General features: G+C 40.0%; 1 protein-coding gene across 2 annotated transcripts in view; it reads right to left on the bottom strand.

The window, feature by feature from the left end:
* The window catches only part of PIGU (phosphatidylinositol glycan anchor biosynthesis class U), an 83670-nt gene that overhangs the window by 38748 nt on the left and 25759 nt on the right, over positions 1–19163 (bottom strand). For both annotated transcript variants that reach the window (XM_049649953.1, XM_049649952.1), the window contains exons 5-6: positions 14391–14500; positions 12091–12191 (exon numbers count right to left, since the gene is read on the bottom strand). In XM_049649953.1, the coding sequence (XP_049505910.1) occupies positions 12091–12191; positions 14391–14500 (211 nt within the window). The remainder of the gene's footprint in view (positions 1–12090; positions 12192–14390; positions 14501–19163) is intronic.

Below are 19163 nucleotides of genomic sequence, written 5' to 3'. Positions count from 1 at the left end.
AAAGAAAGAAAGAAAGAAAGAAAGAAAGAAAGAAAGAAAGAAAGAAAGAGGTGACTTCAAGTATTTTAGACAAACTATTCAATATGCAAACATTTTGAAGTGCCTGCTCTATGCCAAGCCTGTGCTGGGTGTCAGGGAAACTGGCGACTGAGACAGTCTCTGTCCTTGGGGAGATCCCAGTAACCAGTGGCAAAATATGGAGGGAGAAAAGTATGAAGCTAGCCCATCAGGGGAATGACACCTAAGTTTTGAACAATGTTTAGGTAAGGCCCAGCAGTCCAAGGGAACAGCATGTGCACAGGCAGGAGGGCGACAGATGACAGAAGGGTGCACTGAGCATGGATGGGACTGTCATTAGCCTGATGGGCAAAAACAGGGTGAGAGTTGGGAGGAATGTCTGGAAGAGGGCACAAAAGGGGCTCTTATGGATGTTGGTAATATTGTTTCTTTTTTTTTTAATGTTTATTTATTTATGAGAGAGAGAGAGAGAGAGAGAGAGAGAGAGAGTGTGACAGAGAAAATTTCAAGGAGGCTCCACCCTGTCAGCGCAGAGCCCGATGTGGAGCTCGAACCCATGAAACCACAAGATCATGACCTGAGCCAAAATCAAGAGTTGGATATGCAACCGACTGAACCAGCCAGGCGCCCCAACATTCTGTTTCTTTCTTTTTTCTTTTAATGTTTTATTTTTGAGAGAGAGAGAGAGAGAGAGAGAGAGAGCGGGGGAGGGGCAGAGAGAGAGGGAGACACAGAATTGGGAGCAGGCTCCAGGCTCTGAGCTGTCAGTACAGAGCCCAATGCAGGGCTCGAACCCACGAACTGCAAGATCATGACCTAAGCCTAAGTTGAATGCTTAACTGAGCCACCCAGGTCCCCCACAACACTGTTTCTTAAAAAAAAATTTTTTTTAATGTTTATTTATTTTTAAGAGTGAGAGAGACAGAGCGTGAGTGGGGGAGGGGCAGAGAGAGAGAGAGAGAGAGAGAGAGAGAGAGAGAGAGAATCTGAAGCAGGCTCCAGGCTCTGAGCTGAAAGCAACAAGCCCAACATGGGGCTCGAACTCACAAACTGTGAGATCATGACCTGAGCCAAAGTCAGACACTTAACCGACTGAGCCACCCAGGTGCCCCCAACATTCTGTTTCTTAATTGGAGTGTGGATTATTCATCATTTTGTGAGAATTCATGGAACTGCACACTAATGATTTATGCACTTTCTGTATTTATGTTATACTTCAATAAACAGTTAATCTACAAAGTCTCAGCAAGCAGGTAGGTAGGGGTCAGATGACAGCAGACTTAGATTGCACAATCACCCCAAAGCATCCAGCTACAGGCCTAGACATGACATTTCACATAACGTCTGAAACTGCAGCCTTATCTGGACAAGACCTAGGGTATCTTGTTCATCTAACCAGGAGGAACTATTCCAAGAGGACTATGAGTTTTGCCAAAAAAAGATAATCTACTGTTTATCTGCTGGTACAGCTCAGATACTAGGTTTTCCGTCCCAGGCCTAGTCTCCGGGCTTAGGATGGGAGTATTAAAGTAAATCAGTCAAATGTGCATGTACACTGGCTATAGTATTCAGGGAATTTCATTACCTACCCTATAGCTTTGAGTGTGTTTTCCAACTCTCTACCTGTGTCAGGGTAGGGGACAAGACAAGCCTTGGCAAGACGTGGGGTAACAATGCCTCCAGGGACTGCGTCTTGAAGCAATCTGGGCCTGGATAGGTAGCAGAGCTACAGGATAGCACAGGAATGTAGACAGGGTGGGGCTCTGGGGGCTGGTTCAAGATACAGACTACAAGTGGAATGAGCAGAGAGGGGTCATGGACAGTGACCTATACCAGGACAGGCAGTGGGACAGACTGAAATGTGGTGAAAAGGTCCCATGGGACATCTTCCCTCAGAAGAGGAAATTGCACTAGGGCCTAACCAACGAGCAAGATTGCTGGGAAGGAGGAGCCGATGCTGGGGCCTGGTCTGCTATACCAAATTCGTTGCCAAGCACTCTTTTAATGGGGCACGCTGTCTCGGAGTAGTCCATCCACATCAGTGATGATAATAATTTATTGAGCACATTCTCCTGCCATAACTGCAAGCAGTTTACACATATTAAGTTATTTAGTCCCTCTAATAACTCTATGAAGTGGGTACTACTACTATTCCCATTTTATAGAAAAGGATACTGAAGGACAGAAAGGTTGTTTGCCCAGGGTCACAAAACAAGTGAATAATAATAACAGGATTTGAAACCAGACAGTCTCACTCCAAACCCCACTCGCTTTAACTGCATCACTAGGTTACTTTCTTGATCTCAATCTACACCCGTATCATAAAAATCATAATAAGCCAAGCAACTATTTGTTGAATGGGCTCTGCTAAGGCAGTATGCTAAGTGTTTTATATTTCTTGTTTATTCTTCCACTTATCTATGAGGCAGACATTATCTATATGATCAAACTGAAGCTCTTGAAGCTTTGTGATTTGCCCAAGGCTACAGAACTGGTAACTAGAAACTAGCAGTTTTTGAAACTGGGTTGATCTGACACAAACAAAACAAAACAAAACAAACAAAAAACCCAGACTGCTTTATCCTAGGGTCCTGTCCTCTAGGACTTTCTTCATGGGCAGAGCTTTACCCTAGAGGGACCCCATATGGATGGGTTCAGGACTAAGGATCATCACTCTCCAACTGTTCTTCCAGGGCTGAGCTCCAGGAAGAGAATCTCTCATTTAAAACTCCCAGTTCTCCCCAGAAGGCTCAGGGAGCCCCTGTCAATCCTGAGGGATCTTTTCAAAAAGAGGATATTATAAAGAGTAGCAACCAGCATCATCATTCACTGAGCTCTTAGTACATCCCCCATCCCATGCTATATTTGACATGCACCATTTCATTCATTCTTTACATTTGCTCTACGCCATAGGAACTGTTTCAATTCCCATGCTACAGATAAGAAAATTGAGGCCCAGAACAGTTCACTGACTTGGTCAAGGTGGCACAGCCAGTAAGTGGAGGAGCTGGAATTAGCTACCGGATCGGTCTGCCATCAGATCAGCCTGAGCTCTTAATCACCAAGCACTACCTCTGATAGTACTGATCCTTCTTTTTCCTCCAGAAGCGAGTCCTGTCACACACACCTCTTTTGGTGGGACAAGGAGAGCTGGAAGGGTCCTTGGACTGCAAACCTCAGGAATTCCTAGTTTGAAACATCTCAGGACTACCTATTAACATCTGTTTTTTTTCCTTTTTAAAGCCCAATAAAGACTACTTCACAGGGATGGAATATTTTAATTAGCTCACTGAAAGGCAGAGTAGCCCTTGACCAAAAGCCCCAACCTTTGAAATGAAACCCAGACTGCTCCACTAAAATAACATCAACCCTGCCCTTAGGCCTGCTTGCTAGCCAACACCCCAAAAAGCACGTTGTAATACAATGGCTGGGCCCTGTCCTGGCCTGTAGCTCTCGATGTGTCCCAGCTAACCCTGGACTGTCACAAAGGAGGCCAGAGAAGAGCAAGTAGGAGAAGGGGACAGAGCCAATGAGGCCACTCTGTTCTGTGGGACACTAGCTCCATGGAAGTCTGGGAAGAGAGTTGCCAAGTTTTCTTCCACTGTCCCTAACTTCTTTTTTTTTTTAATTCTATTTTTTACAATTTATATCCAAATTAGTTAGCATATAGTGCAACAATGATTTCAGGAGTAGATTCCCTAATGCCCCTTACCCATTTAGCCCATCCCCCCTCCCACACTCCCTCCAGCAACCCTCTGTTCGTTCTCCACATTTATGAGTCTCTTATGCTTTGTCCCCCTCCCTGATTTTATATTATTTTTGTTTCCCTTCCCTTATGTTCATCTGTTTTGTCTCTTAAAGTCCTCACATGAGTAAAGTCATATGATTTTTGTCTTTCTCTGACTGACTAATTTCACTTAGCATAATACCCTCCAGTTCCATCCACGTAGTTGCAAATGGCAAGACTTCATTCTTTTTGATTATGTAATTTCATTCTTTTTGATTGCCGAGTAATCCTCCATTGTATATATATACCATATCTTCTTTATCCATTCATCCATCGATGGACATTTGGGCTCTTTCCATACTTTGGCTATTGTTGATAGTGCTGCTATAAACATGGGGGTGCATGTGTCCCTTCGAAACAGCACACCTGTATCCCGTGGGTAAATGCCTAGTAGTGCAATTGCTGGGTCGTAGGGTAGTTCTATTTTTAGTCTTTTGAGGAACCTCCATACTGTTTTCCAGAGTGGCTGCATCAGCTTGCATTCCCACACTGTCCCTAAGTTCTTATCAGTCAGGTAAAATTAATTTTAATTATGTGCTCACTGAAGAAACTTTGGGGAAAAAAAACAGGTATGAAAAGGAAATAGAAACATGAGCTTACTCTCCAGAAACAAGCATCACTCTTTTGGAAACTATTTTTGTTGTTGTTTTAACATAGTTGAGATTATATTTTATTAAAATATACAATTTTGTGGGGCGCCTGGGTGGCTCAGTCGGTTAAGCGTCCGACTTCGGCTCAGGTCATGATCTCACAGTTTGTGAGCTGGAGCCCCGCATCAGGCTTTGTGCTGACAGCTCACAGCCTGGAGCCTGGTTCAGATTCTGTGTCTCCCTCTCTCTCTCTGCCCCTCCCCAGCTCGCACTCTCTCTCAAAAATAATAAACATTAAAAATTTTTAAAATATACAATTTTGTATTCTGCCTTAAAAAATAAGTATTCTCACATAATCTACAATTATTTTTAAGCACCATGTGCATGGCCAAACTGTATGGGATTGAACTACATGGGTAAACCATGTTTTACGTAGCCATTTCTCTATTTTGAAGTATTTTCCATTTTTTCCAGTCATTATAAATCATCCTGCATTAATGACTTTGTATCATAAAGCTTTACCTGTATTTCTGCATTGCTTTCAGATAGGTTCTCATAAGCAGAATAAATCAAAAGTACAAACATTTTAAGACTACTGCCAAACTGTTTCCCAAGAGGCCTGTACTAATTTCTAAGTCAACTTGCCATGTGGGAGAATGTCTGTTTGATAGCACCTTTGTCAGCACTGAGAATTATCTTCTAAAATCTTTGCCAGTTTGAAAGGGGGAAAAAAATAAGCCTGTGTTATTTCAATTTGCTTTTATTAATTATCTATGGACTTGAGTATTTTTCCATATTTTTTAGTCATTTATATTCTTTTGTGAATTCTCCTGTTTTCTTCTCTAAATGAAATTCCTTTCCTAATTTCATTAAAATTTAATTACGTGGTGCAAATGTGCAATGTAGAAAAGTGACTTACAGATTTTACAAGTGAACCAACTTTACTGTATATTGTTAGTAGAGATTATTGATACACTCAAAGAGTTAGGATGGGTCAGAGACCCAACTAAAATAGAATTCTTTGAATATTTTAACAGACTATTATTTGTGATGGCCCCTGTTTATAGCTGCCAACAATGGAAGAGGTCTGGTACTCCATGACGAACATACTAAGAAATGGAAGAGGAGGTGGGGTGGGCTGATGAAAGACTTTTACATCTCATTTTATACATTTGAATTTCTTTTATTCTTTTTAAAAATCTTTTTAATGTTTATTTATTTTTTAAGGAGAGAGAGAAAGAGCATGAGCAGGGGACGGGCAGAGAGAGAGGGAGACACAGAATCCTAAATGGGCTCCAGGCTCTGAGCTGTCACCACAGAGCCCAACACGGGGCTTGAACTCACAAATCATGAGATCATGACCTGAGCTGAAGTCAGACGCTTAACTGACTGAACCACCCAGGCACCTCCAATGAATTTGTTTTATTCTTACCAAGTACTTCAACTACTTAGGTGAACAACTAAAATTAAAACAAAACAAAAAAACCCCCAAAACAAACAAACAAACAAAAAACAACTAAATTTAGATTTAAAGAAACTGACAAATATGTGACCAACGCTACAAAATTCACATGAAATAAGTGATAAAAGTAAAACAAAATTGTGTGTATAACATTATAAAAATGTCTATGAATTCATACAACAGAAATATGGATATAATATAAAGATTTTTGTTCTGTGGAACCAAAAACAATGTGGCTATAAGAGATACATATAACTTTTTCACATGTTTTTCCCCCAAAACAAAACCTTTCCATTGATTTAAAAAAACATACAAAAGACATTTTTTAAAACAGCATATTTCACATTTTTGTGTGAGATTCCTATTACACGTAACTTCAGAGGCTATGTCTTCAGTCTTTCCATCGTTGTACTTGGCTATTTTAAAGGTGGCATTTCCAAAGGCAAGTGCTCAGTCCCTTCTGCCAGGCTGCAGCACAAGGTCTTTATTTATTTATTGCGGGGGGGGGGGGGGCAGTAGGGGCAGAGGAAGAGGGAGAGAGAGAATCCTAAACAAGCTCCATGCCCAGCGTGGAGCCCGACACAGGGCTCAATCCCACGACTCTGGGACCATGACCTGAGCCAAAATCAAGAGTCGGACGTTTAACTGATTGAGCCACCCAGGGGCCCCTAGAGTCCTTATTTTAATGGACGCCAGATACCTTGATCAATGAATCTACCTGAGCCCAACACTCTGGAAACAGGGACTGAGGCAGGCAGTATTCACAGATAGCAAAGAGTCTTCACTATTTCAGAGTTATTTCTGACAAAATGACCACAATTTTCATAACAAGAAAATATCTAGTCATGGATAATAAGTTAAACTAAACAGCCTACAGAAAGACTACCCACAACCACTGCAAAGAGAAACAATGTCTTATGATGACCTAAGTCATTCTCATGCCACCCTAGAAAGGGTATGTAAACTCTAAGTAAAAAGTTCTATGTACACCTTTTGATTCTTTATTTCCTGAGTGTGCAAACTAGTCAGCAACAAGGTGGTGAAATAAGGACTCTCATATACTTAAGAGAGTATAAATTGGTGAAACTCTTGAAGGCAATTTAGCAATAAATTTCAGAAATCCTAAAGAAAATATACATTCAGTGACACAATAATTCTATTTCCAAGACTTCATTATAAGAAAATAACTGTACATGGTGTGGAAATTACTATACAATAGAAAATCAATTGCAGTGTTAAACAGCTGAAAAGTAAAAAATTACCTATTTAATAGAAGTTGGTTAAAGAATTTCTACACATTGCATCCATAAAATGGAATAGTATGCAGCCATTAAAAATGACAGGTGGGGCAGGGTGGCCTGGGTGGCTCAGTCAGTTAAATGTCTGACTTCGGCTGAGGTCATGGGCTCAGGTCGTGATCTCATGATTCATGAGTTCCAGCCCCATATCAGGCTCTGTGCTGATAGCTTGGAACCTGGAGCCTGTTTCAAATTATGTCTCCCTCTCTCTCTGCCCCTCCCCAGCTCACACTCTCTTTCTCAAAAATAAATAGTAAAAAAAAAAGTAAAAAAAAAAAAGACAGACTAGATGTTTACCGCCATACATAGTAGATTACACTATTGACCTCAATTCTCCACCCCCTCTGTGTTCAGGCTCTTTGTCATAGAACTTTGCAGTGCCCTTCCATTGTGGACAAGATGGAAGTCTCCACTCCTAAGCTCAGCCAGGTGTTGTTTTGATCAATGGGATGTTAGCACATGTGGTATAACCAGAAACTTAAAACTGCATGCCTGATTGCTCACAGTTGTGCCTCTGCTCTCACTATGAAAAGAACATGCCTAATTCAGTTCCCTGGTCCAGCAGGATGACAGACATGTGGAGAAGGGTCCGGCCTAGATTAGCAAACTATAGCCAGCCACTGGTACACGAATGAGTCCCAATGAAACCAACAAACTGCCTAGCCAAGTGTAACCTAGATCAACCGACCCCTGACTGACTTACAGATATAGGAGTCAAGTAAAAGTTTACTGTTGTTCTAAGCCACTGAGTTTTGGAGTAATTTGTTAAACAACAATTTTTATAGCATCAGCTGATTGATAACAGTAACATTTAAAAGTCTGAAAGAAAAATGAGGGAAAAAGTCTGGAAATATATACCCCAAATGCTAAAAGAATTCCAGTTAAAAGTGGTAGAATGATCACATGCATATCCTCCCTCCAAAAACCTCACTAAAATGACAATAAAGGAATAAAACTAGTCTTAAACAACAAAAGAGAGGGGATTAGAGCAAAATGAAGTTTAATACAATAGCGGAAACAGGTGAAAGAGGGATAAATGACTGAGCCACATGGAAGAAATTATAGTTTAATGGACTAGAGACAGGAACAGCAATAAAAATCAGGCTAACTCACCCCCTAGAACTTCCAAGAAACTCAGCACCTTGAAGGCATCAGGTACTATGGAAAGTGGGGGTACAGAGATGAAAATCAAGCTGAAACAGACGTCAGAACCCCAGGTCACATCTCATCTATGTGCAGTCCGATGACTACCCCTACATACCCCATCTTTCTACCTTCTACTCCACCCCCAGAAACTACAGTTTCAGAGAACACTAAAGAGACACAGGTCTAGAGGATACTATTCATAGTAATGGGCTGAGAGGAAGTGTGGGCTGAAAAGTAATGAGATTACATAAAGTCTCTATATTGCAGTCAGTTGTGGCCCCTGTTCCTGCTCTTTCAACTCTAGCAATTGGTCACATAAGCCCCCCACCCCACCAAAACTTCATCTTGGTTACCCTTAGGCAAAAAATTGGAAGATTCTTCTTTGGAAAAATTAAAGTATTCCAGAGGAAAAGAAAACCTATTATAAATGAAGACATTTAGGGATACCTCCAAGAAAAAAGGTCAGCCCACTGCCAGATCTCCTTACAGTGAGCCTGATTCCTGCCCATTCACAAGAGTCTTGAATGAACGTGTTAGTGCCTCAGTTTTAAATAATAGACAAACAGCCAAGGATCAACAAAAATAAGAGAAAATCCTCCCATGTGAAAGACAGAGACCAAAACAAAAAGGAAAAGAAAAAGGGCAGGTGGGGAGTGGGGGTCCAGGAAGACAAAGGGACTGTGCTTAGAACTGATGTAAACTAAAAACAAAACAAAACAAAACAAAAAAAAAAACAACAACCAAAACTCAAAGGGAGAAGAGAGGATACTTATCTCCCTTATGATAAAATAATAATAGGATGCTTCAAAGAAACAACTGGATACAAAGAAAGAACTTTAAAATAAAAAAATAGGGGCATCTGGCTGGCTTAGTCGGTAGAGCATGGGAGTCTTGATCTCAGCGTAATGAGTTTGAGCCCCACATTGGGCATAGAGTTTAACTTAAAAATAGGCATAAAAAAATAAAAACAGATTAAAAAAATATATATATATATGCAATTTAAAAATTCAGACACCTGGGTGGCTCAGTTGGTTAAGCATTCAACTTCTGCTTAGGTCATGACCTCACGATTCATGGGTTCAAGCCCTGCATCTGGCTCTATGCTGACAGTGCAGAGCCTACTTGGGATTCTCTCTCTCTCTGCCTCTCTCTCACTCATGCTCTCTCTCTCAAAATAAATAAACAAACTTTAAAAAAATTAAAAATTCAATAGTAGAGTTAGAAGATAAAAACACAGCAGTGGGCTACTTGGGTAGCTCAGTCAGTTGAGCATATGACTCTTGATTTCAGCTCAGGTCATAATCCCAGGATCATGGGATTGAGCCTCACATCAGGCTCTGTGCTGAGCGTGGAGCCTGATTAAGAGTCAGTCTCTGTCTCTCTTTCTCAAATAAAAAATAAAAATAAAAAATAAACAGAAACACAGTAGTATCCCAGCAAAAGTAAGAGGAAGTAAATAAGCAAAAAAAGATGGAAAAGTCCACTGAAAATAATATATGCAAATTAGACCAATCAAGAAAGGCCAATATCCAATACATGTCCCAAACAAGAGGACAGAGAAAACAGAGAGGAAAGAATTTGAAAAATAGTACAAGAACACCTTCTAGAACTAAAGGACACTGGTGTCCATACTGAAAGAGTCTCCCAAGTACCAAGCATAATAAATTAAAAAAGACCCATGTCAAGACATAGCATCATAAAATTTCAAAACACTGAGGACAAAAAGGAGATCCTAAATCTTTCAGAAAAAAATAGGTTACATATAATGGCATCAAACTGCTGAATAGCAACCAGGATGAGAGAAGACAGTGAAGCAATACCTCCAAATTCTGAAGGAAAAGTTTTTCTGGTCTAGAATTCTATACTTTGCCCCAACTATTAATTTGGTGCTAAACTAGAATAAAGACTGTGTTCAGACGAAGAATGACTCAAAATATGTACCTCTTACACCCTTTCTTAGGAAACTACTAGAGGAAACACTTTAGCAAAACAGAGGAAAAAAAATCAATGAAGGAGAGAAGGAATCCAGGAAAGAAGGGAAATGACACAGGAGAATTGTAAAGAGGAGTCCCAGTATGACAGCTTTGCACCAGGCCCAGAAAAAAACAGGGAAGATTGGGGCAGGATGCAGGATGTGTGAGAGAAGTCTTCAGATAAAAAATGGAACTGATAGAATATTTGATGCATTTAAACATTTTTTAGGGGCGCCTAGGTGACTCAGTCCGTTAGGCATCCCATTCTTGATTTCAGCTCAGGTCATGGTCTCACCGTTTGTGAGATCAAGCCCCACATTGGGCTCTGTGCTGACAACAAGGGAGCCTGCTTGGGATTCTCTTTCTCCTCTCTCTCTGCCTGTCCCCCACTCACACACTCTGTCTCTCTCTGTCTCTCTCTCTGTCTCTCTCTCTCTCTCAAGCAAATTTTAAAACTCTAAACATAAATAAATAAGCATTTTTTAAAAACTATTGTTAGGCACTTGATAGATCTAGCGGAACAACTGGGGGAAAATAGGGATTGGGACAAAAAGACTAAGCAAAAACAAGCAAAAAAAAATTATTATTATTATTATTATTATTATTATTATTATTTTAATGTTTATTTATTTTGAGAGAGAGAGAGAGGGAGACCCTGCACATAGGTGGGGGAGGGGCAGAGAGAAAGGGAGAGAGAGGGAATCCCAAGCAGGCTCTGTCAGCACAGAGCCCGATGTGGGACTTGATCTCATTAACTGAGCCAAAACCAAGAGTCAGATGCTTAACCTTTTGAGCCACCCAGGTGCCCCCCCAAAAGATAATTATTAACCCCAGGAAGAAGAAAAGGTTATACAAGAAAGAAAAAGTAATCATAGTTACTACTTTGCCCAACAATGAATAATACATACTGTGTCATAAAATATAGGTACCAATTACTGATTTAATCAAGACTGTGATATAACTTCTCTTAGGTAAAAGGGAAGTGAAGACATGATACAAAAGAGCTGAATCTTTATCTCCCATACGGGAATGCAATAGATAATGTCTAAAATATATAATTCATGAAACAGCAATATGAGATCTTAGAAACATGGAAGTAGGGCACCTGGGTGGCTCAGTTGGTTAGGCCTCCGACTCTTGGTTTCAGCTCAGGTCATGATCTCACAGTTCGTGGGTTCGAGCCCTGCATCAGGCTCTGTGCTGGCAGCATGGGGCCTGCTTAGTATTCTCTATTTCTCCCTTTCTCTGCCCTTTCCCTGCTTTCTCTTTCTCTCTCAAAATAAATAAGTAAACATTAAAAATTTTTTGAAAAAAATAAAAGAAATATGGAAGTAAATACCAGCAAAAGCCAGAAAGTAGTTCTTTTGAAGTTGAACTAGGGATGGGAAGAGAGGCAAAGGACTGCTCTTCTCATTATAAGCTTTTTCTCAGTTTTTTGTTTGTTTTTTAAAGTTTATTTGCTTATTTTTTAAAGTAATCTCTACGTAGACCCAACATGGGGCTCAAACTCAGGACCCCAAGATCAAGAGTCCCATGCTCTTCCAACTGACCCAGGCAGGTGCCCCATTGTTTGTTTTTTTCCAACTCTGTTAACAGTAACTCTCTTGAGTAGTAGAATTTCAGCATCTTCTAATTTTTTTTTCTCTTAGCTTACTTAAATTTCCTATAATAATCCTGTATTATTTGTGTAATTAAAAAATATGTTCTTAAGTGTTGGATTTTTTTTTTTTTTTTTTTAATCCACAGAAGAAGTATTACAAAACCCTACACAAATCAAGTCAGGGACCGAGCTTTGGGCTTTCCTTTGGGGCCTTACCTTTTATCGTGGTCAAAATGAAGAAGGCAATGAGGGTGTTATTGATGGCACAGGTAGACTTGGCAACACAAGACAAGACCGTGTAGGGATTTAAGAGATAGCTGGGGGAAAAAACATACAAAATTGGCATCAGTAATCCCAGTCAAAGGACCAGGGAGTCCTGGCCACCACAGGTAGGCAAGTCAAGGGACTTACTAAAACCATACTCAAGGGAAGGCAATTCTTAGAAATGAGTTCTCTTAAGTAAAGAGAATGAAATGGTGTTGGCACCAATTAATATAAGACACCGAACATTCACTGCCTAGTCTGTGCTGTGTGGTAAATCATCACAGAGATCCAGTAAACTAGCGATACCATTATTCCTCCGATGAGGAAACTGAGACTCAGTGGTTAAGTAATTTGCCCAAGGCTTCACAAGTTAATAAATACATTCAAAATCAGTACCTCCTGGCTCTAAAGCCTATGTTGTTTCTAGCACTTCAGATCTCATAAGTGATAAAATTTTACCAACTCCCACAGAGCCATATATTTTAGGAATGGCTACAGTTGTCTTTGAAAACCAGGAGGTAATTTTTCCTCAGTTGGGCTCCTAAGCTCTGACACAGGATACCCCCCGTTCCTCTGAGAGGTCAGAGTAGCTTTGGTTTAGCCCTCTTGGTAGTCAAGCTGTATCCACCAAGCTAGATCCCAAGTACAGGGTAAGAATCTACTGAATTCAATGAGCTGGTTGTCATGGAACTTCACAGGACATCTTGAACTTCTACTGGAAGGAATTAAGCTCACAAACCTAGTCTTTTCTTGAGGTGGGAAGGAATGGACTGAGCAATGAATTTAAAATGCTGATTAGGGAAATCTTGTGTAGTCAAAATAGATTATTATTTTATTTATTTCTATCCTCTTCTTCAGAAGATTTGAGGCAGCTCAAATGAGAACAGGTAATAAAAAATAATACGAAAATAAAAATAGAAACAAAAAAAAAAAATCAAGACCAGGAAAAAAATTAAAAAAAAAAAAAAAAAAAAGGCCAGGGAAAAAAGACCAAATGGGTTTTCTACAGCACTGTAATAATCAGCTTCAAATCTGGCTCTGAGTTTCCTGGCAGACAAAGTGAAAAGGGAAACCAGTTACATAATTCTGATTATTAGATAGGAAGAAACATACCAGTGTCTCAGGGAGAGATTATAATTATTATTCACCAGTAAAGACCTTAAATCCAATACTCCCAAGGCTGTAAGAGTAGCAGTTCTAAAAACCAAAGGCCCAGAAATTGTTGGTGTTTTTTTTCAAGAATTACAGACAGGCTTGTTATACAACCTTTAAAGAAATGGCTGCTGCTATTATAAAAGTATCCCCAGGAGATAAATGAGTCCATAAGGGATTCATAATGTTGCTAAACCTCTGGTTCTAATTAGGTAGTTCTTGCTAGTATTTCTGAAATACATAGAAATGAAAGCTGTTTGGTGGGAGAGGGGAAGAAAGCCATTTCTAAATAGCAGGTGATGTTCAAAAAGCAGCTGCACACCACCTAATACTGAACAGGAGATTCACATATAAAGCAGAGGGTTGAATAAACTGTCCTCACAAGCCCCTTCTAATTCTGAAGTTCTAAGGTCATGTTTTTCCATGAGGAAATTTGCCCATCTTGTTTACACTATATCCCTAGAAGCTAGTATATTATTCATATTCAATGACTATGAGCTGACTGAATAATTATTCACATTTGCCTATCTCTACATAAACAAGAATAACCTGAAAGAATTAAACTTACAGGCAGCACTGAGTACTCCTAGAGAATTCTTTTAAAGAGCTTCAGTAAGTTCCACTCTCCCATACTGGTCACCCAGCTGGGATGGGTCTATCTGGCTATAGTTTTCTAAACTACAAATGGGGGACTAACTGTATATGAAACATAGGAGATGCTCAAAATAATGGCCATATAAAGATTGGAATTTTATTCAATCCATATATACAATTAAAGAACTTTGGTTTTTTTTTGTTTTGTTTTGTTTTTTAAAGAAACATGGGTTACAAGTAGGCTGGAGCCCAGATCAGTGTGGAGTGAAAAAGCATTTGTGAAGGGCTGATTGTGCATGTCCCTGTGTGAAGCTTTGTCCCAAAAGAGACAGAATGGCTCTGTCTCTTTTGCTGGCCAGAACCCCAGTTGTGCAACAGAACCACAGCAAGTACTTGATGACTAAGACCGCAGATCTCCAAAAATACAACAAACAACATGAGAAAGTCTCATCAGATTTTCCTCGCATTCACTGGCACCGAGCCCTGTTTTGTCAAATAATACTTACAACAGGGCCACTTTCAGAGGGATGTAACGCATTTCCATAGGGGTTCGGATGAGTTCGGCCACATCTGGGGCATACTGGTCTAGTTCTAGGAGGAGTTTCTGCTTTTTAAACTGGAAAAAAAAAAATGACAAAACACATTATTTCCCATTGCTTTTAGAATGAAGACAGTAGTCCTTCCATGGCCCACATGGCCCCACCTGGTCTGGCCCTACCTCTCCAGGCTCATCTCATACCCACCTCTCGCCTCACCTCTCATTTTCTGGGTTCTGGCACATGCCATACCCCTCCTGCTCCCAGGCCTTTGCATTTGAATTGGAACAACCTCTTCTTCTCTTTCCTTATTAGCTCCCACATAGTCTTCAGATCTGTTAAATCATTTCTTCTTCAGGAAGGCACACTAACCCCCTTCAAGTAGGTAAAATGTCCCTATTAATACACATTCTTTCATAGCGCTGTTCACAGTTATGACTTTTTTATTTATGTGACTAATATCTGTCTCCCTCACTAGACTATGAGTTCCATGAGGACAGGGACCATGTTTTTGCCAATAATTTCCAATACCTGGCACAGTGAGCAAACAATAAATATCTATTGAATGACTGAATGAATAAATGGCAAAGCAATGTTCCCAGCCCTGTTGAAGAGTTACCATGAGTGGCCTAAGAACTCCAAAGTTCCATCAGCAAAGTGAAATATTTTCATGCAAAGTAAAATGATCCCCTGAATGTCACAGTATCCCAGGTTTTCTTCCATGTTCTCCTGTTTCAAGTTTTTGACTCCCACAGAGGAAGTGGGGAATGGCCATGATGAAGAAAAGGAGGAGAGCTGGGTGTGGCTGGGCAGCTGGAGAGTCAGGAGGGAATGAGACGGGGGTGGAAAGCTCTTGCCTTCCCCTGGTATGTCCCAACAAGTTCATGGGTGTGCTCCAGAATGAAAAAAAGTTAGGCAACCCTATAAGCAAACATGGGTCAGACTATAGATGGAAAAAGCCTCTGAACCCCAAATGGGTAGCCTTGCTGATTTAATGGCCCAAGAATCTTATTTCGACAGGATAAATTCAAGGCTGCAACTGATTATAAAAGAGAGTAGTGCAGAGATGTCACAGTAGCAAGTGTGCAGGATTAAAGATTTAATGATAAAAAAATGCATGTACAGAACATTGCACTATACCATTTACACAAAGTTAAAAGCATGCAAAATAATACTACGTGTTATTTAGGTATATATGCAAAAGTAGTAGAAGTTAAGGCCCTGTGTGGGGACAATAAACACTAAATTCACAACAGTGGTAACTAGTGAGAGGAAGAATAAGGAGATGAAAGTCTCAGAGGCAACTTTATGTGTAATGTTTTATTTTTTAAGTTGAAGTAAGTTCACAGTACATATTATTCCTTACATATTTTTGTATGTCTTAGGTATTTCAGAATTTTTTTAAATGGAAAATTAAAAAAAAATTTAAAGATCCATTTTTCAATTCAAAAGAAAGTATAGAAGTTATCACAGGAACACAGGTAAGCCCAGATTTCTTGCACAAATTTAGTAGTAAAGAGTTAATCAGAAAACCAGAACAACCTTCAAAAACCTCCTTTGATCATCTCTGAGAGTTCAGGTTAAACAGTGGGAATTATCATCGGTAAAAGTTAGGCTACCATGCACATCTGGGATTGTTTAATTAAAAAGACAATATATAAACTACAGTGCTTTTATCAGAGAGGAGGGGGCTGGCTCAGCAGACAGAACACTTAGTGAGGACAGCTGCAGCAGTGGTAGAGGAAGGAGGCCCTGCTAGCTAAGGGTCCCTGAGTTCCTGCAAAAAGAAGGCCATCTGGCTGGGGGGAGATGCTCAAAGAAGCCTGTTGAAGGAAAGTAGGGAGTCAATCCAGGAGCAGCCAGAGATACAGGTGGGAATGCAGACCCAGTCCCCAGGCTGGAAGCCTGCCATCAGGACTATAGGAAGGGATGGGGACAGCTAAACAGGCATGTGCAGATCCTGGGCAGAGGTGACCCTATGCCAACAACTAAAGAAAAGTACTTCCTAATAACCCCAATCTTCCAAAATACTTTGAAACAGAAAGAGTTATAAAAGGAGAGCCTGCAGGAGAGAAAGGCAATCAGGTCAGCAGTCCCCAGATTCTCTGCTATCTCTTTTTGTCTCCCCCCAAGCTCACCAGCAAAGCCCCCATGATGCCTGGCCTCATGGTCCCAATTATTGACTCAGCTCCCCCGAAGAACAGCCAAACTCCCTTTTAAAAATCCCCACTGGATCCAGTCAGAGACAGGAAAACGGCTACAAGTCAAAGGAAAAGCGAATACACACACACTAAGAAAATGTTAAAGTATAAAAATAAGTGAGGTTAAGGAGTACAAGTTAAAATCCAAAGATAAATATTTCTTTTTTTTTTTTTTTTTAATTTTTTTTTTAACCTTTTTTTTTTTTTTTTGGGACAGAGAGAGACAGAGCATGAACGGGGGAGGGGCAGAGAGAGAGGGAGACACAGAATCGGAAACAGGCTCCAGGCTCCGAGCCATCAGCCCAGAGCCTGACGCGGGGCTCGAACTCACGGACCGCGAGATCGTGACCTGGCTGAAGTCGGACGCTTAACCGACTGCGCCACCCAGGCGCCCCTAAAGATAAATATTTCTATATATTCAGCAGCCTTGACAATGATGAGATTTAAAACTATCATAAGAGAGATTAAAAGTGGCCTAAAAGGAAATCACCTGACTGATCATTACCTCTGTGATCATTAATCACCTCATACACAGATGCCTGTGCACTTTTCCATATGTGTGTTGTATTTCAATAGACATTTTTAATTAAAAAATAAATCTCCAGGGTGGAGTCTTCTTTCCCTTCTATCCACTTCTCTATGCAGCCTTTCCTTGTCCTTACAAGATTTGGTTTTACAAGGACATTATTCCCCTGCTTCAAATAAACAGCTTTTTCTAATAATTGAATCTGTGTCTATACCAATTTGCAACCTCCAAAACTAGGGTGTCCAGAGGTGGAGTAGTGAATACTCCTCCCCCCCCACCCCCCCACATCTCTGTTAGCTTCACCGCATTCCAAGTTCAGGAGTCTATGCTCCAAATTTACAACCCTCTAATCACATTAAGGGAAGACACATTTTTATCACTCTCTCTCAAACTACAAGCAACTTTCTAACACAAATTCTGAGTCCCAAATAGAAAGTACAATCTCAGCAAAGGACAGACTAGATTAACAACAATGCTTTTGTCAAGTAAGGTAGATGTAAAATGTGAGAATCCACTGGTCACAATCAATCAGCATTCATATTCCATAGGCTAACAGCTGGAGAAGGGCTAGGAATGGAACCCACCTTTGCACCATAGTTCTCCAGAACACGTTTGAGTATAGACACAGCTTTGTTACCATGGATCTGGTCTTAAATCCCAGCAAGACTAAAATTCTTCCATATGCTATGGGCCCATTCTGACAAAGTGGGGAAGATCTGGGGGAAGATATGTGCTGATACTCTATCCACATCATCAAAAATCTGCCATTCAGAATGAGTTAATTTTTGACACAGTGTAAATAAAACTCTTGTTCTGACCAAGAAACCTAATGTTCCAATAGGCTGAATTCTGAGGATGGAGAAACAAAACTATTCCAAATTTCAATTCAGTCTTGGTGACAACAGAATGTTTTGGTGCGTTATAAAACAGGGTATCAACAACAGCTCATTTGGTTTTCTCTCAACCTCTTTAAATCACACAAAGAAAAAAAATTCTCTGTATGTTTCCATATAAACTCAAATAATAAACAAATGAATTAAAATTATCATTGCTCTAAATTAAAGGGATCTCTTCTACTGACACTGATGTCTAACTTTGTTAGGAAATTAAATGAAACCTAGCTTCATTACTTACCCTTAAGCTTCCCCCACCATTAAAAAATTGTTTTAATTAGGGTGTATGCGTGGTATGTTTATGACAGTTGAACAGGAAAAAAAGGAGTACATATGATGTCGGCATCTCTAATCAACTTTCACTAAAACACATTTCAGTTTTACATTTTGGTTGAAAAGATCTAGCCGTGTTCTTAAACGAAAGCTACCAACCCTCCCTTGGATATTCACATATATCACATCTATACCGTGTATATGTATGTATGTGTGTGTGTGTGTGTGTGTGTGCGCACGCGCGCGTGCACATGCACGTGTATACACATACACTGGTGGGTACAGACACAGATCTACTTTTTTCCCAGTGTTTTTTATTGAAAATTTATAAACTATAGAAAAGTTTATAAATAAAACACCTAAATCCACTAATTGTTAACATTTTGCCACATTTCCTTTATCTCTACACATACATATGCAAACATGCAAATTCTTTTTCTGAACTATTTGAAAGTAAGCTGTGGATGTCATGACATTTCACCCCTAACTATTTTAGCATATAACTTCAAAGAACAAAGACTATGGTCTACATACACAATCTATCTTGGGGAAGAAAATAACCACTGCTAATTTATCTCTGCATTCCTCAGCTTATGAATTTCACAACCAATTATTTCATCTCTAGCCCTCAAAGGAATCCTGTTGAAGCATTTCACCTCAGTCCCTAAAATTTTCTTTTCTTTTCCAATCCTACTGAAATACAACTGACATATGATATTGTGTAAGTTTAAATGTACAATAAGATTTAAAACATGCACATATTGTAAAATGATTACTGCAACAAGGTTAGTTAATACACCCATCACCTCACATAATTCCTGTGTGTGTGTGTGTGTGTGTGTGTGTGTGT

This window comes from Panthera uncia (assembly GCF_023721935.1).
Source record: "Panthera uncia isolate 11264 chromosome A3 unlocalized genomic scaffold, Puncia_PCG_1.0 HiC_scaffold_11, whole genome shotgun sequence".
NCBI classification, from domain to species: Eukaryota; Metazoa; Chordata; class Mammalia; order Carnivora; family Felidae; genus Panthera; species Panthera uncia.
The sequence above is the reverse complement of the archived record's forward strand: the minus strand, read 5'-3'. Positions and strand labels throughout refer to the sequence as shown.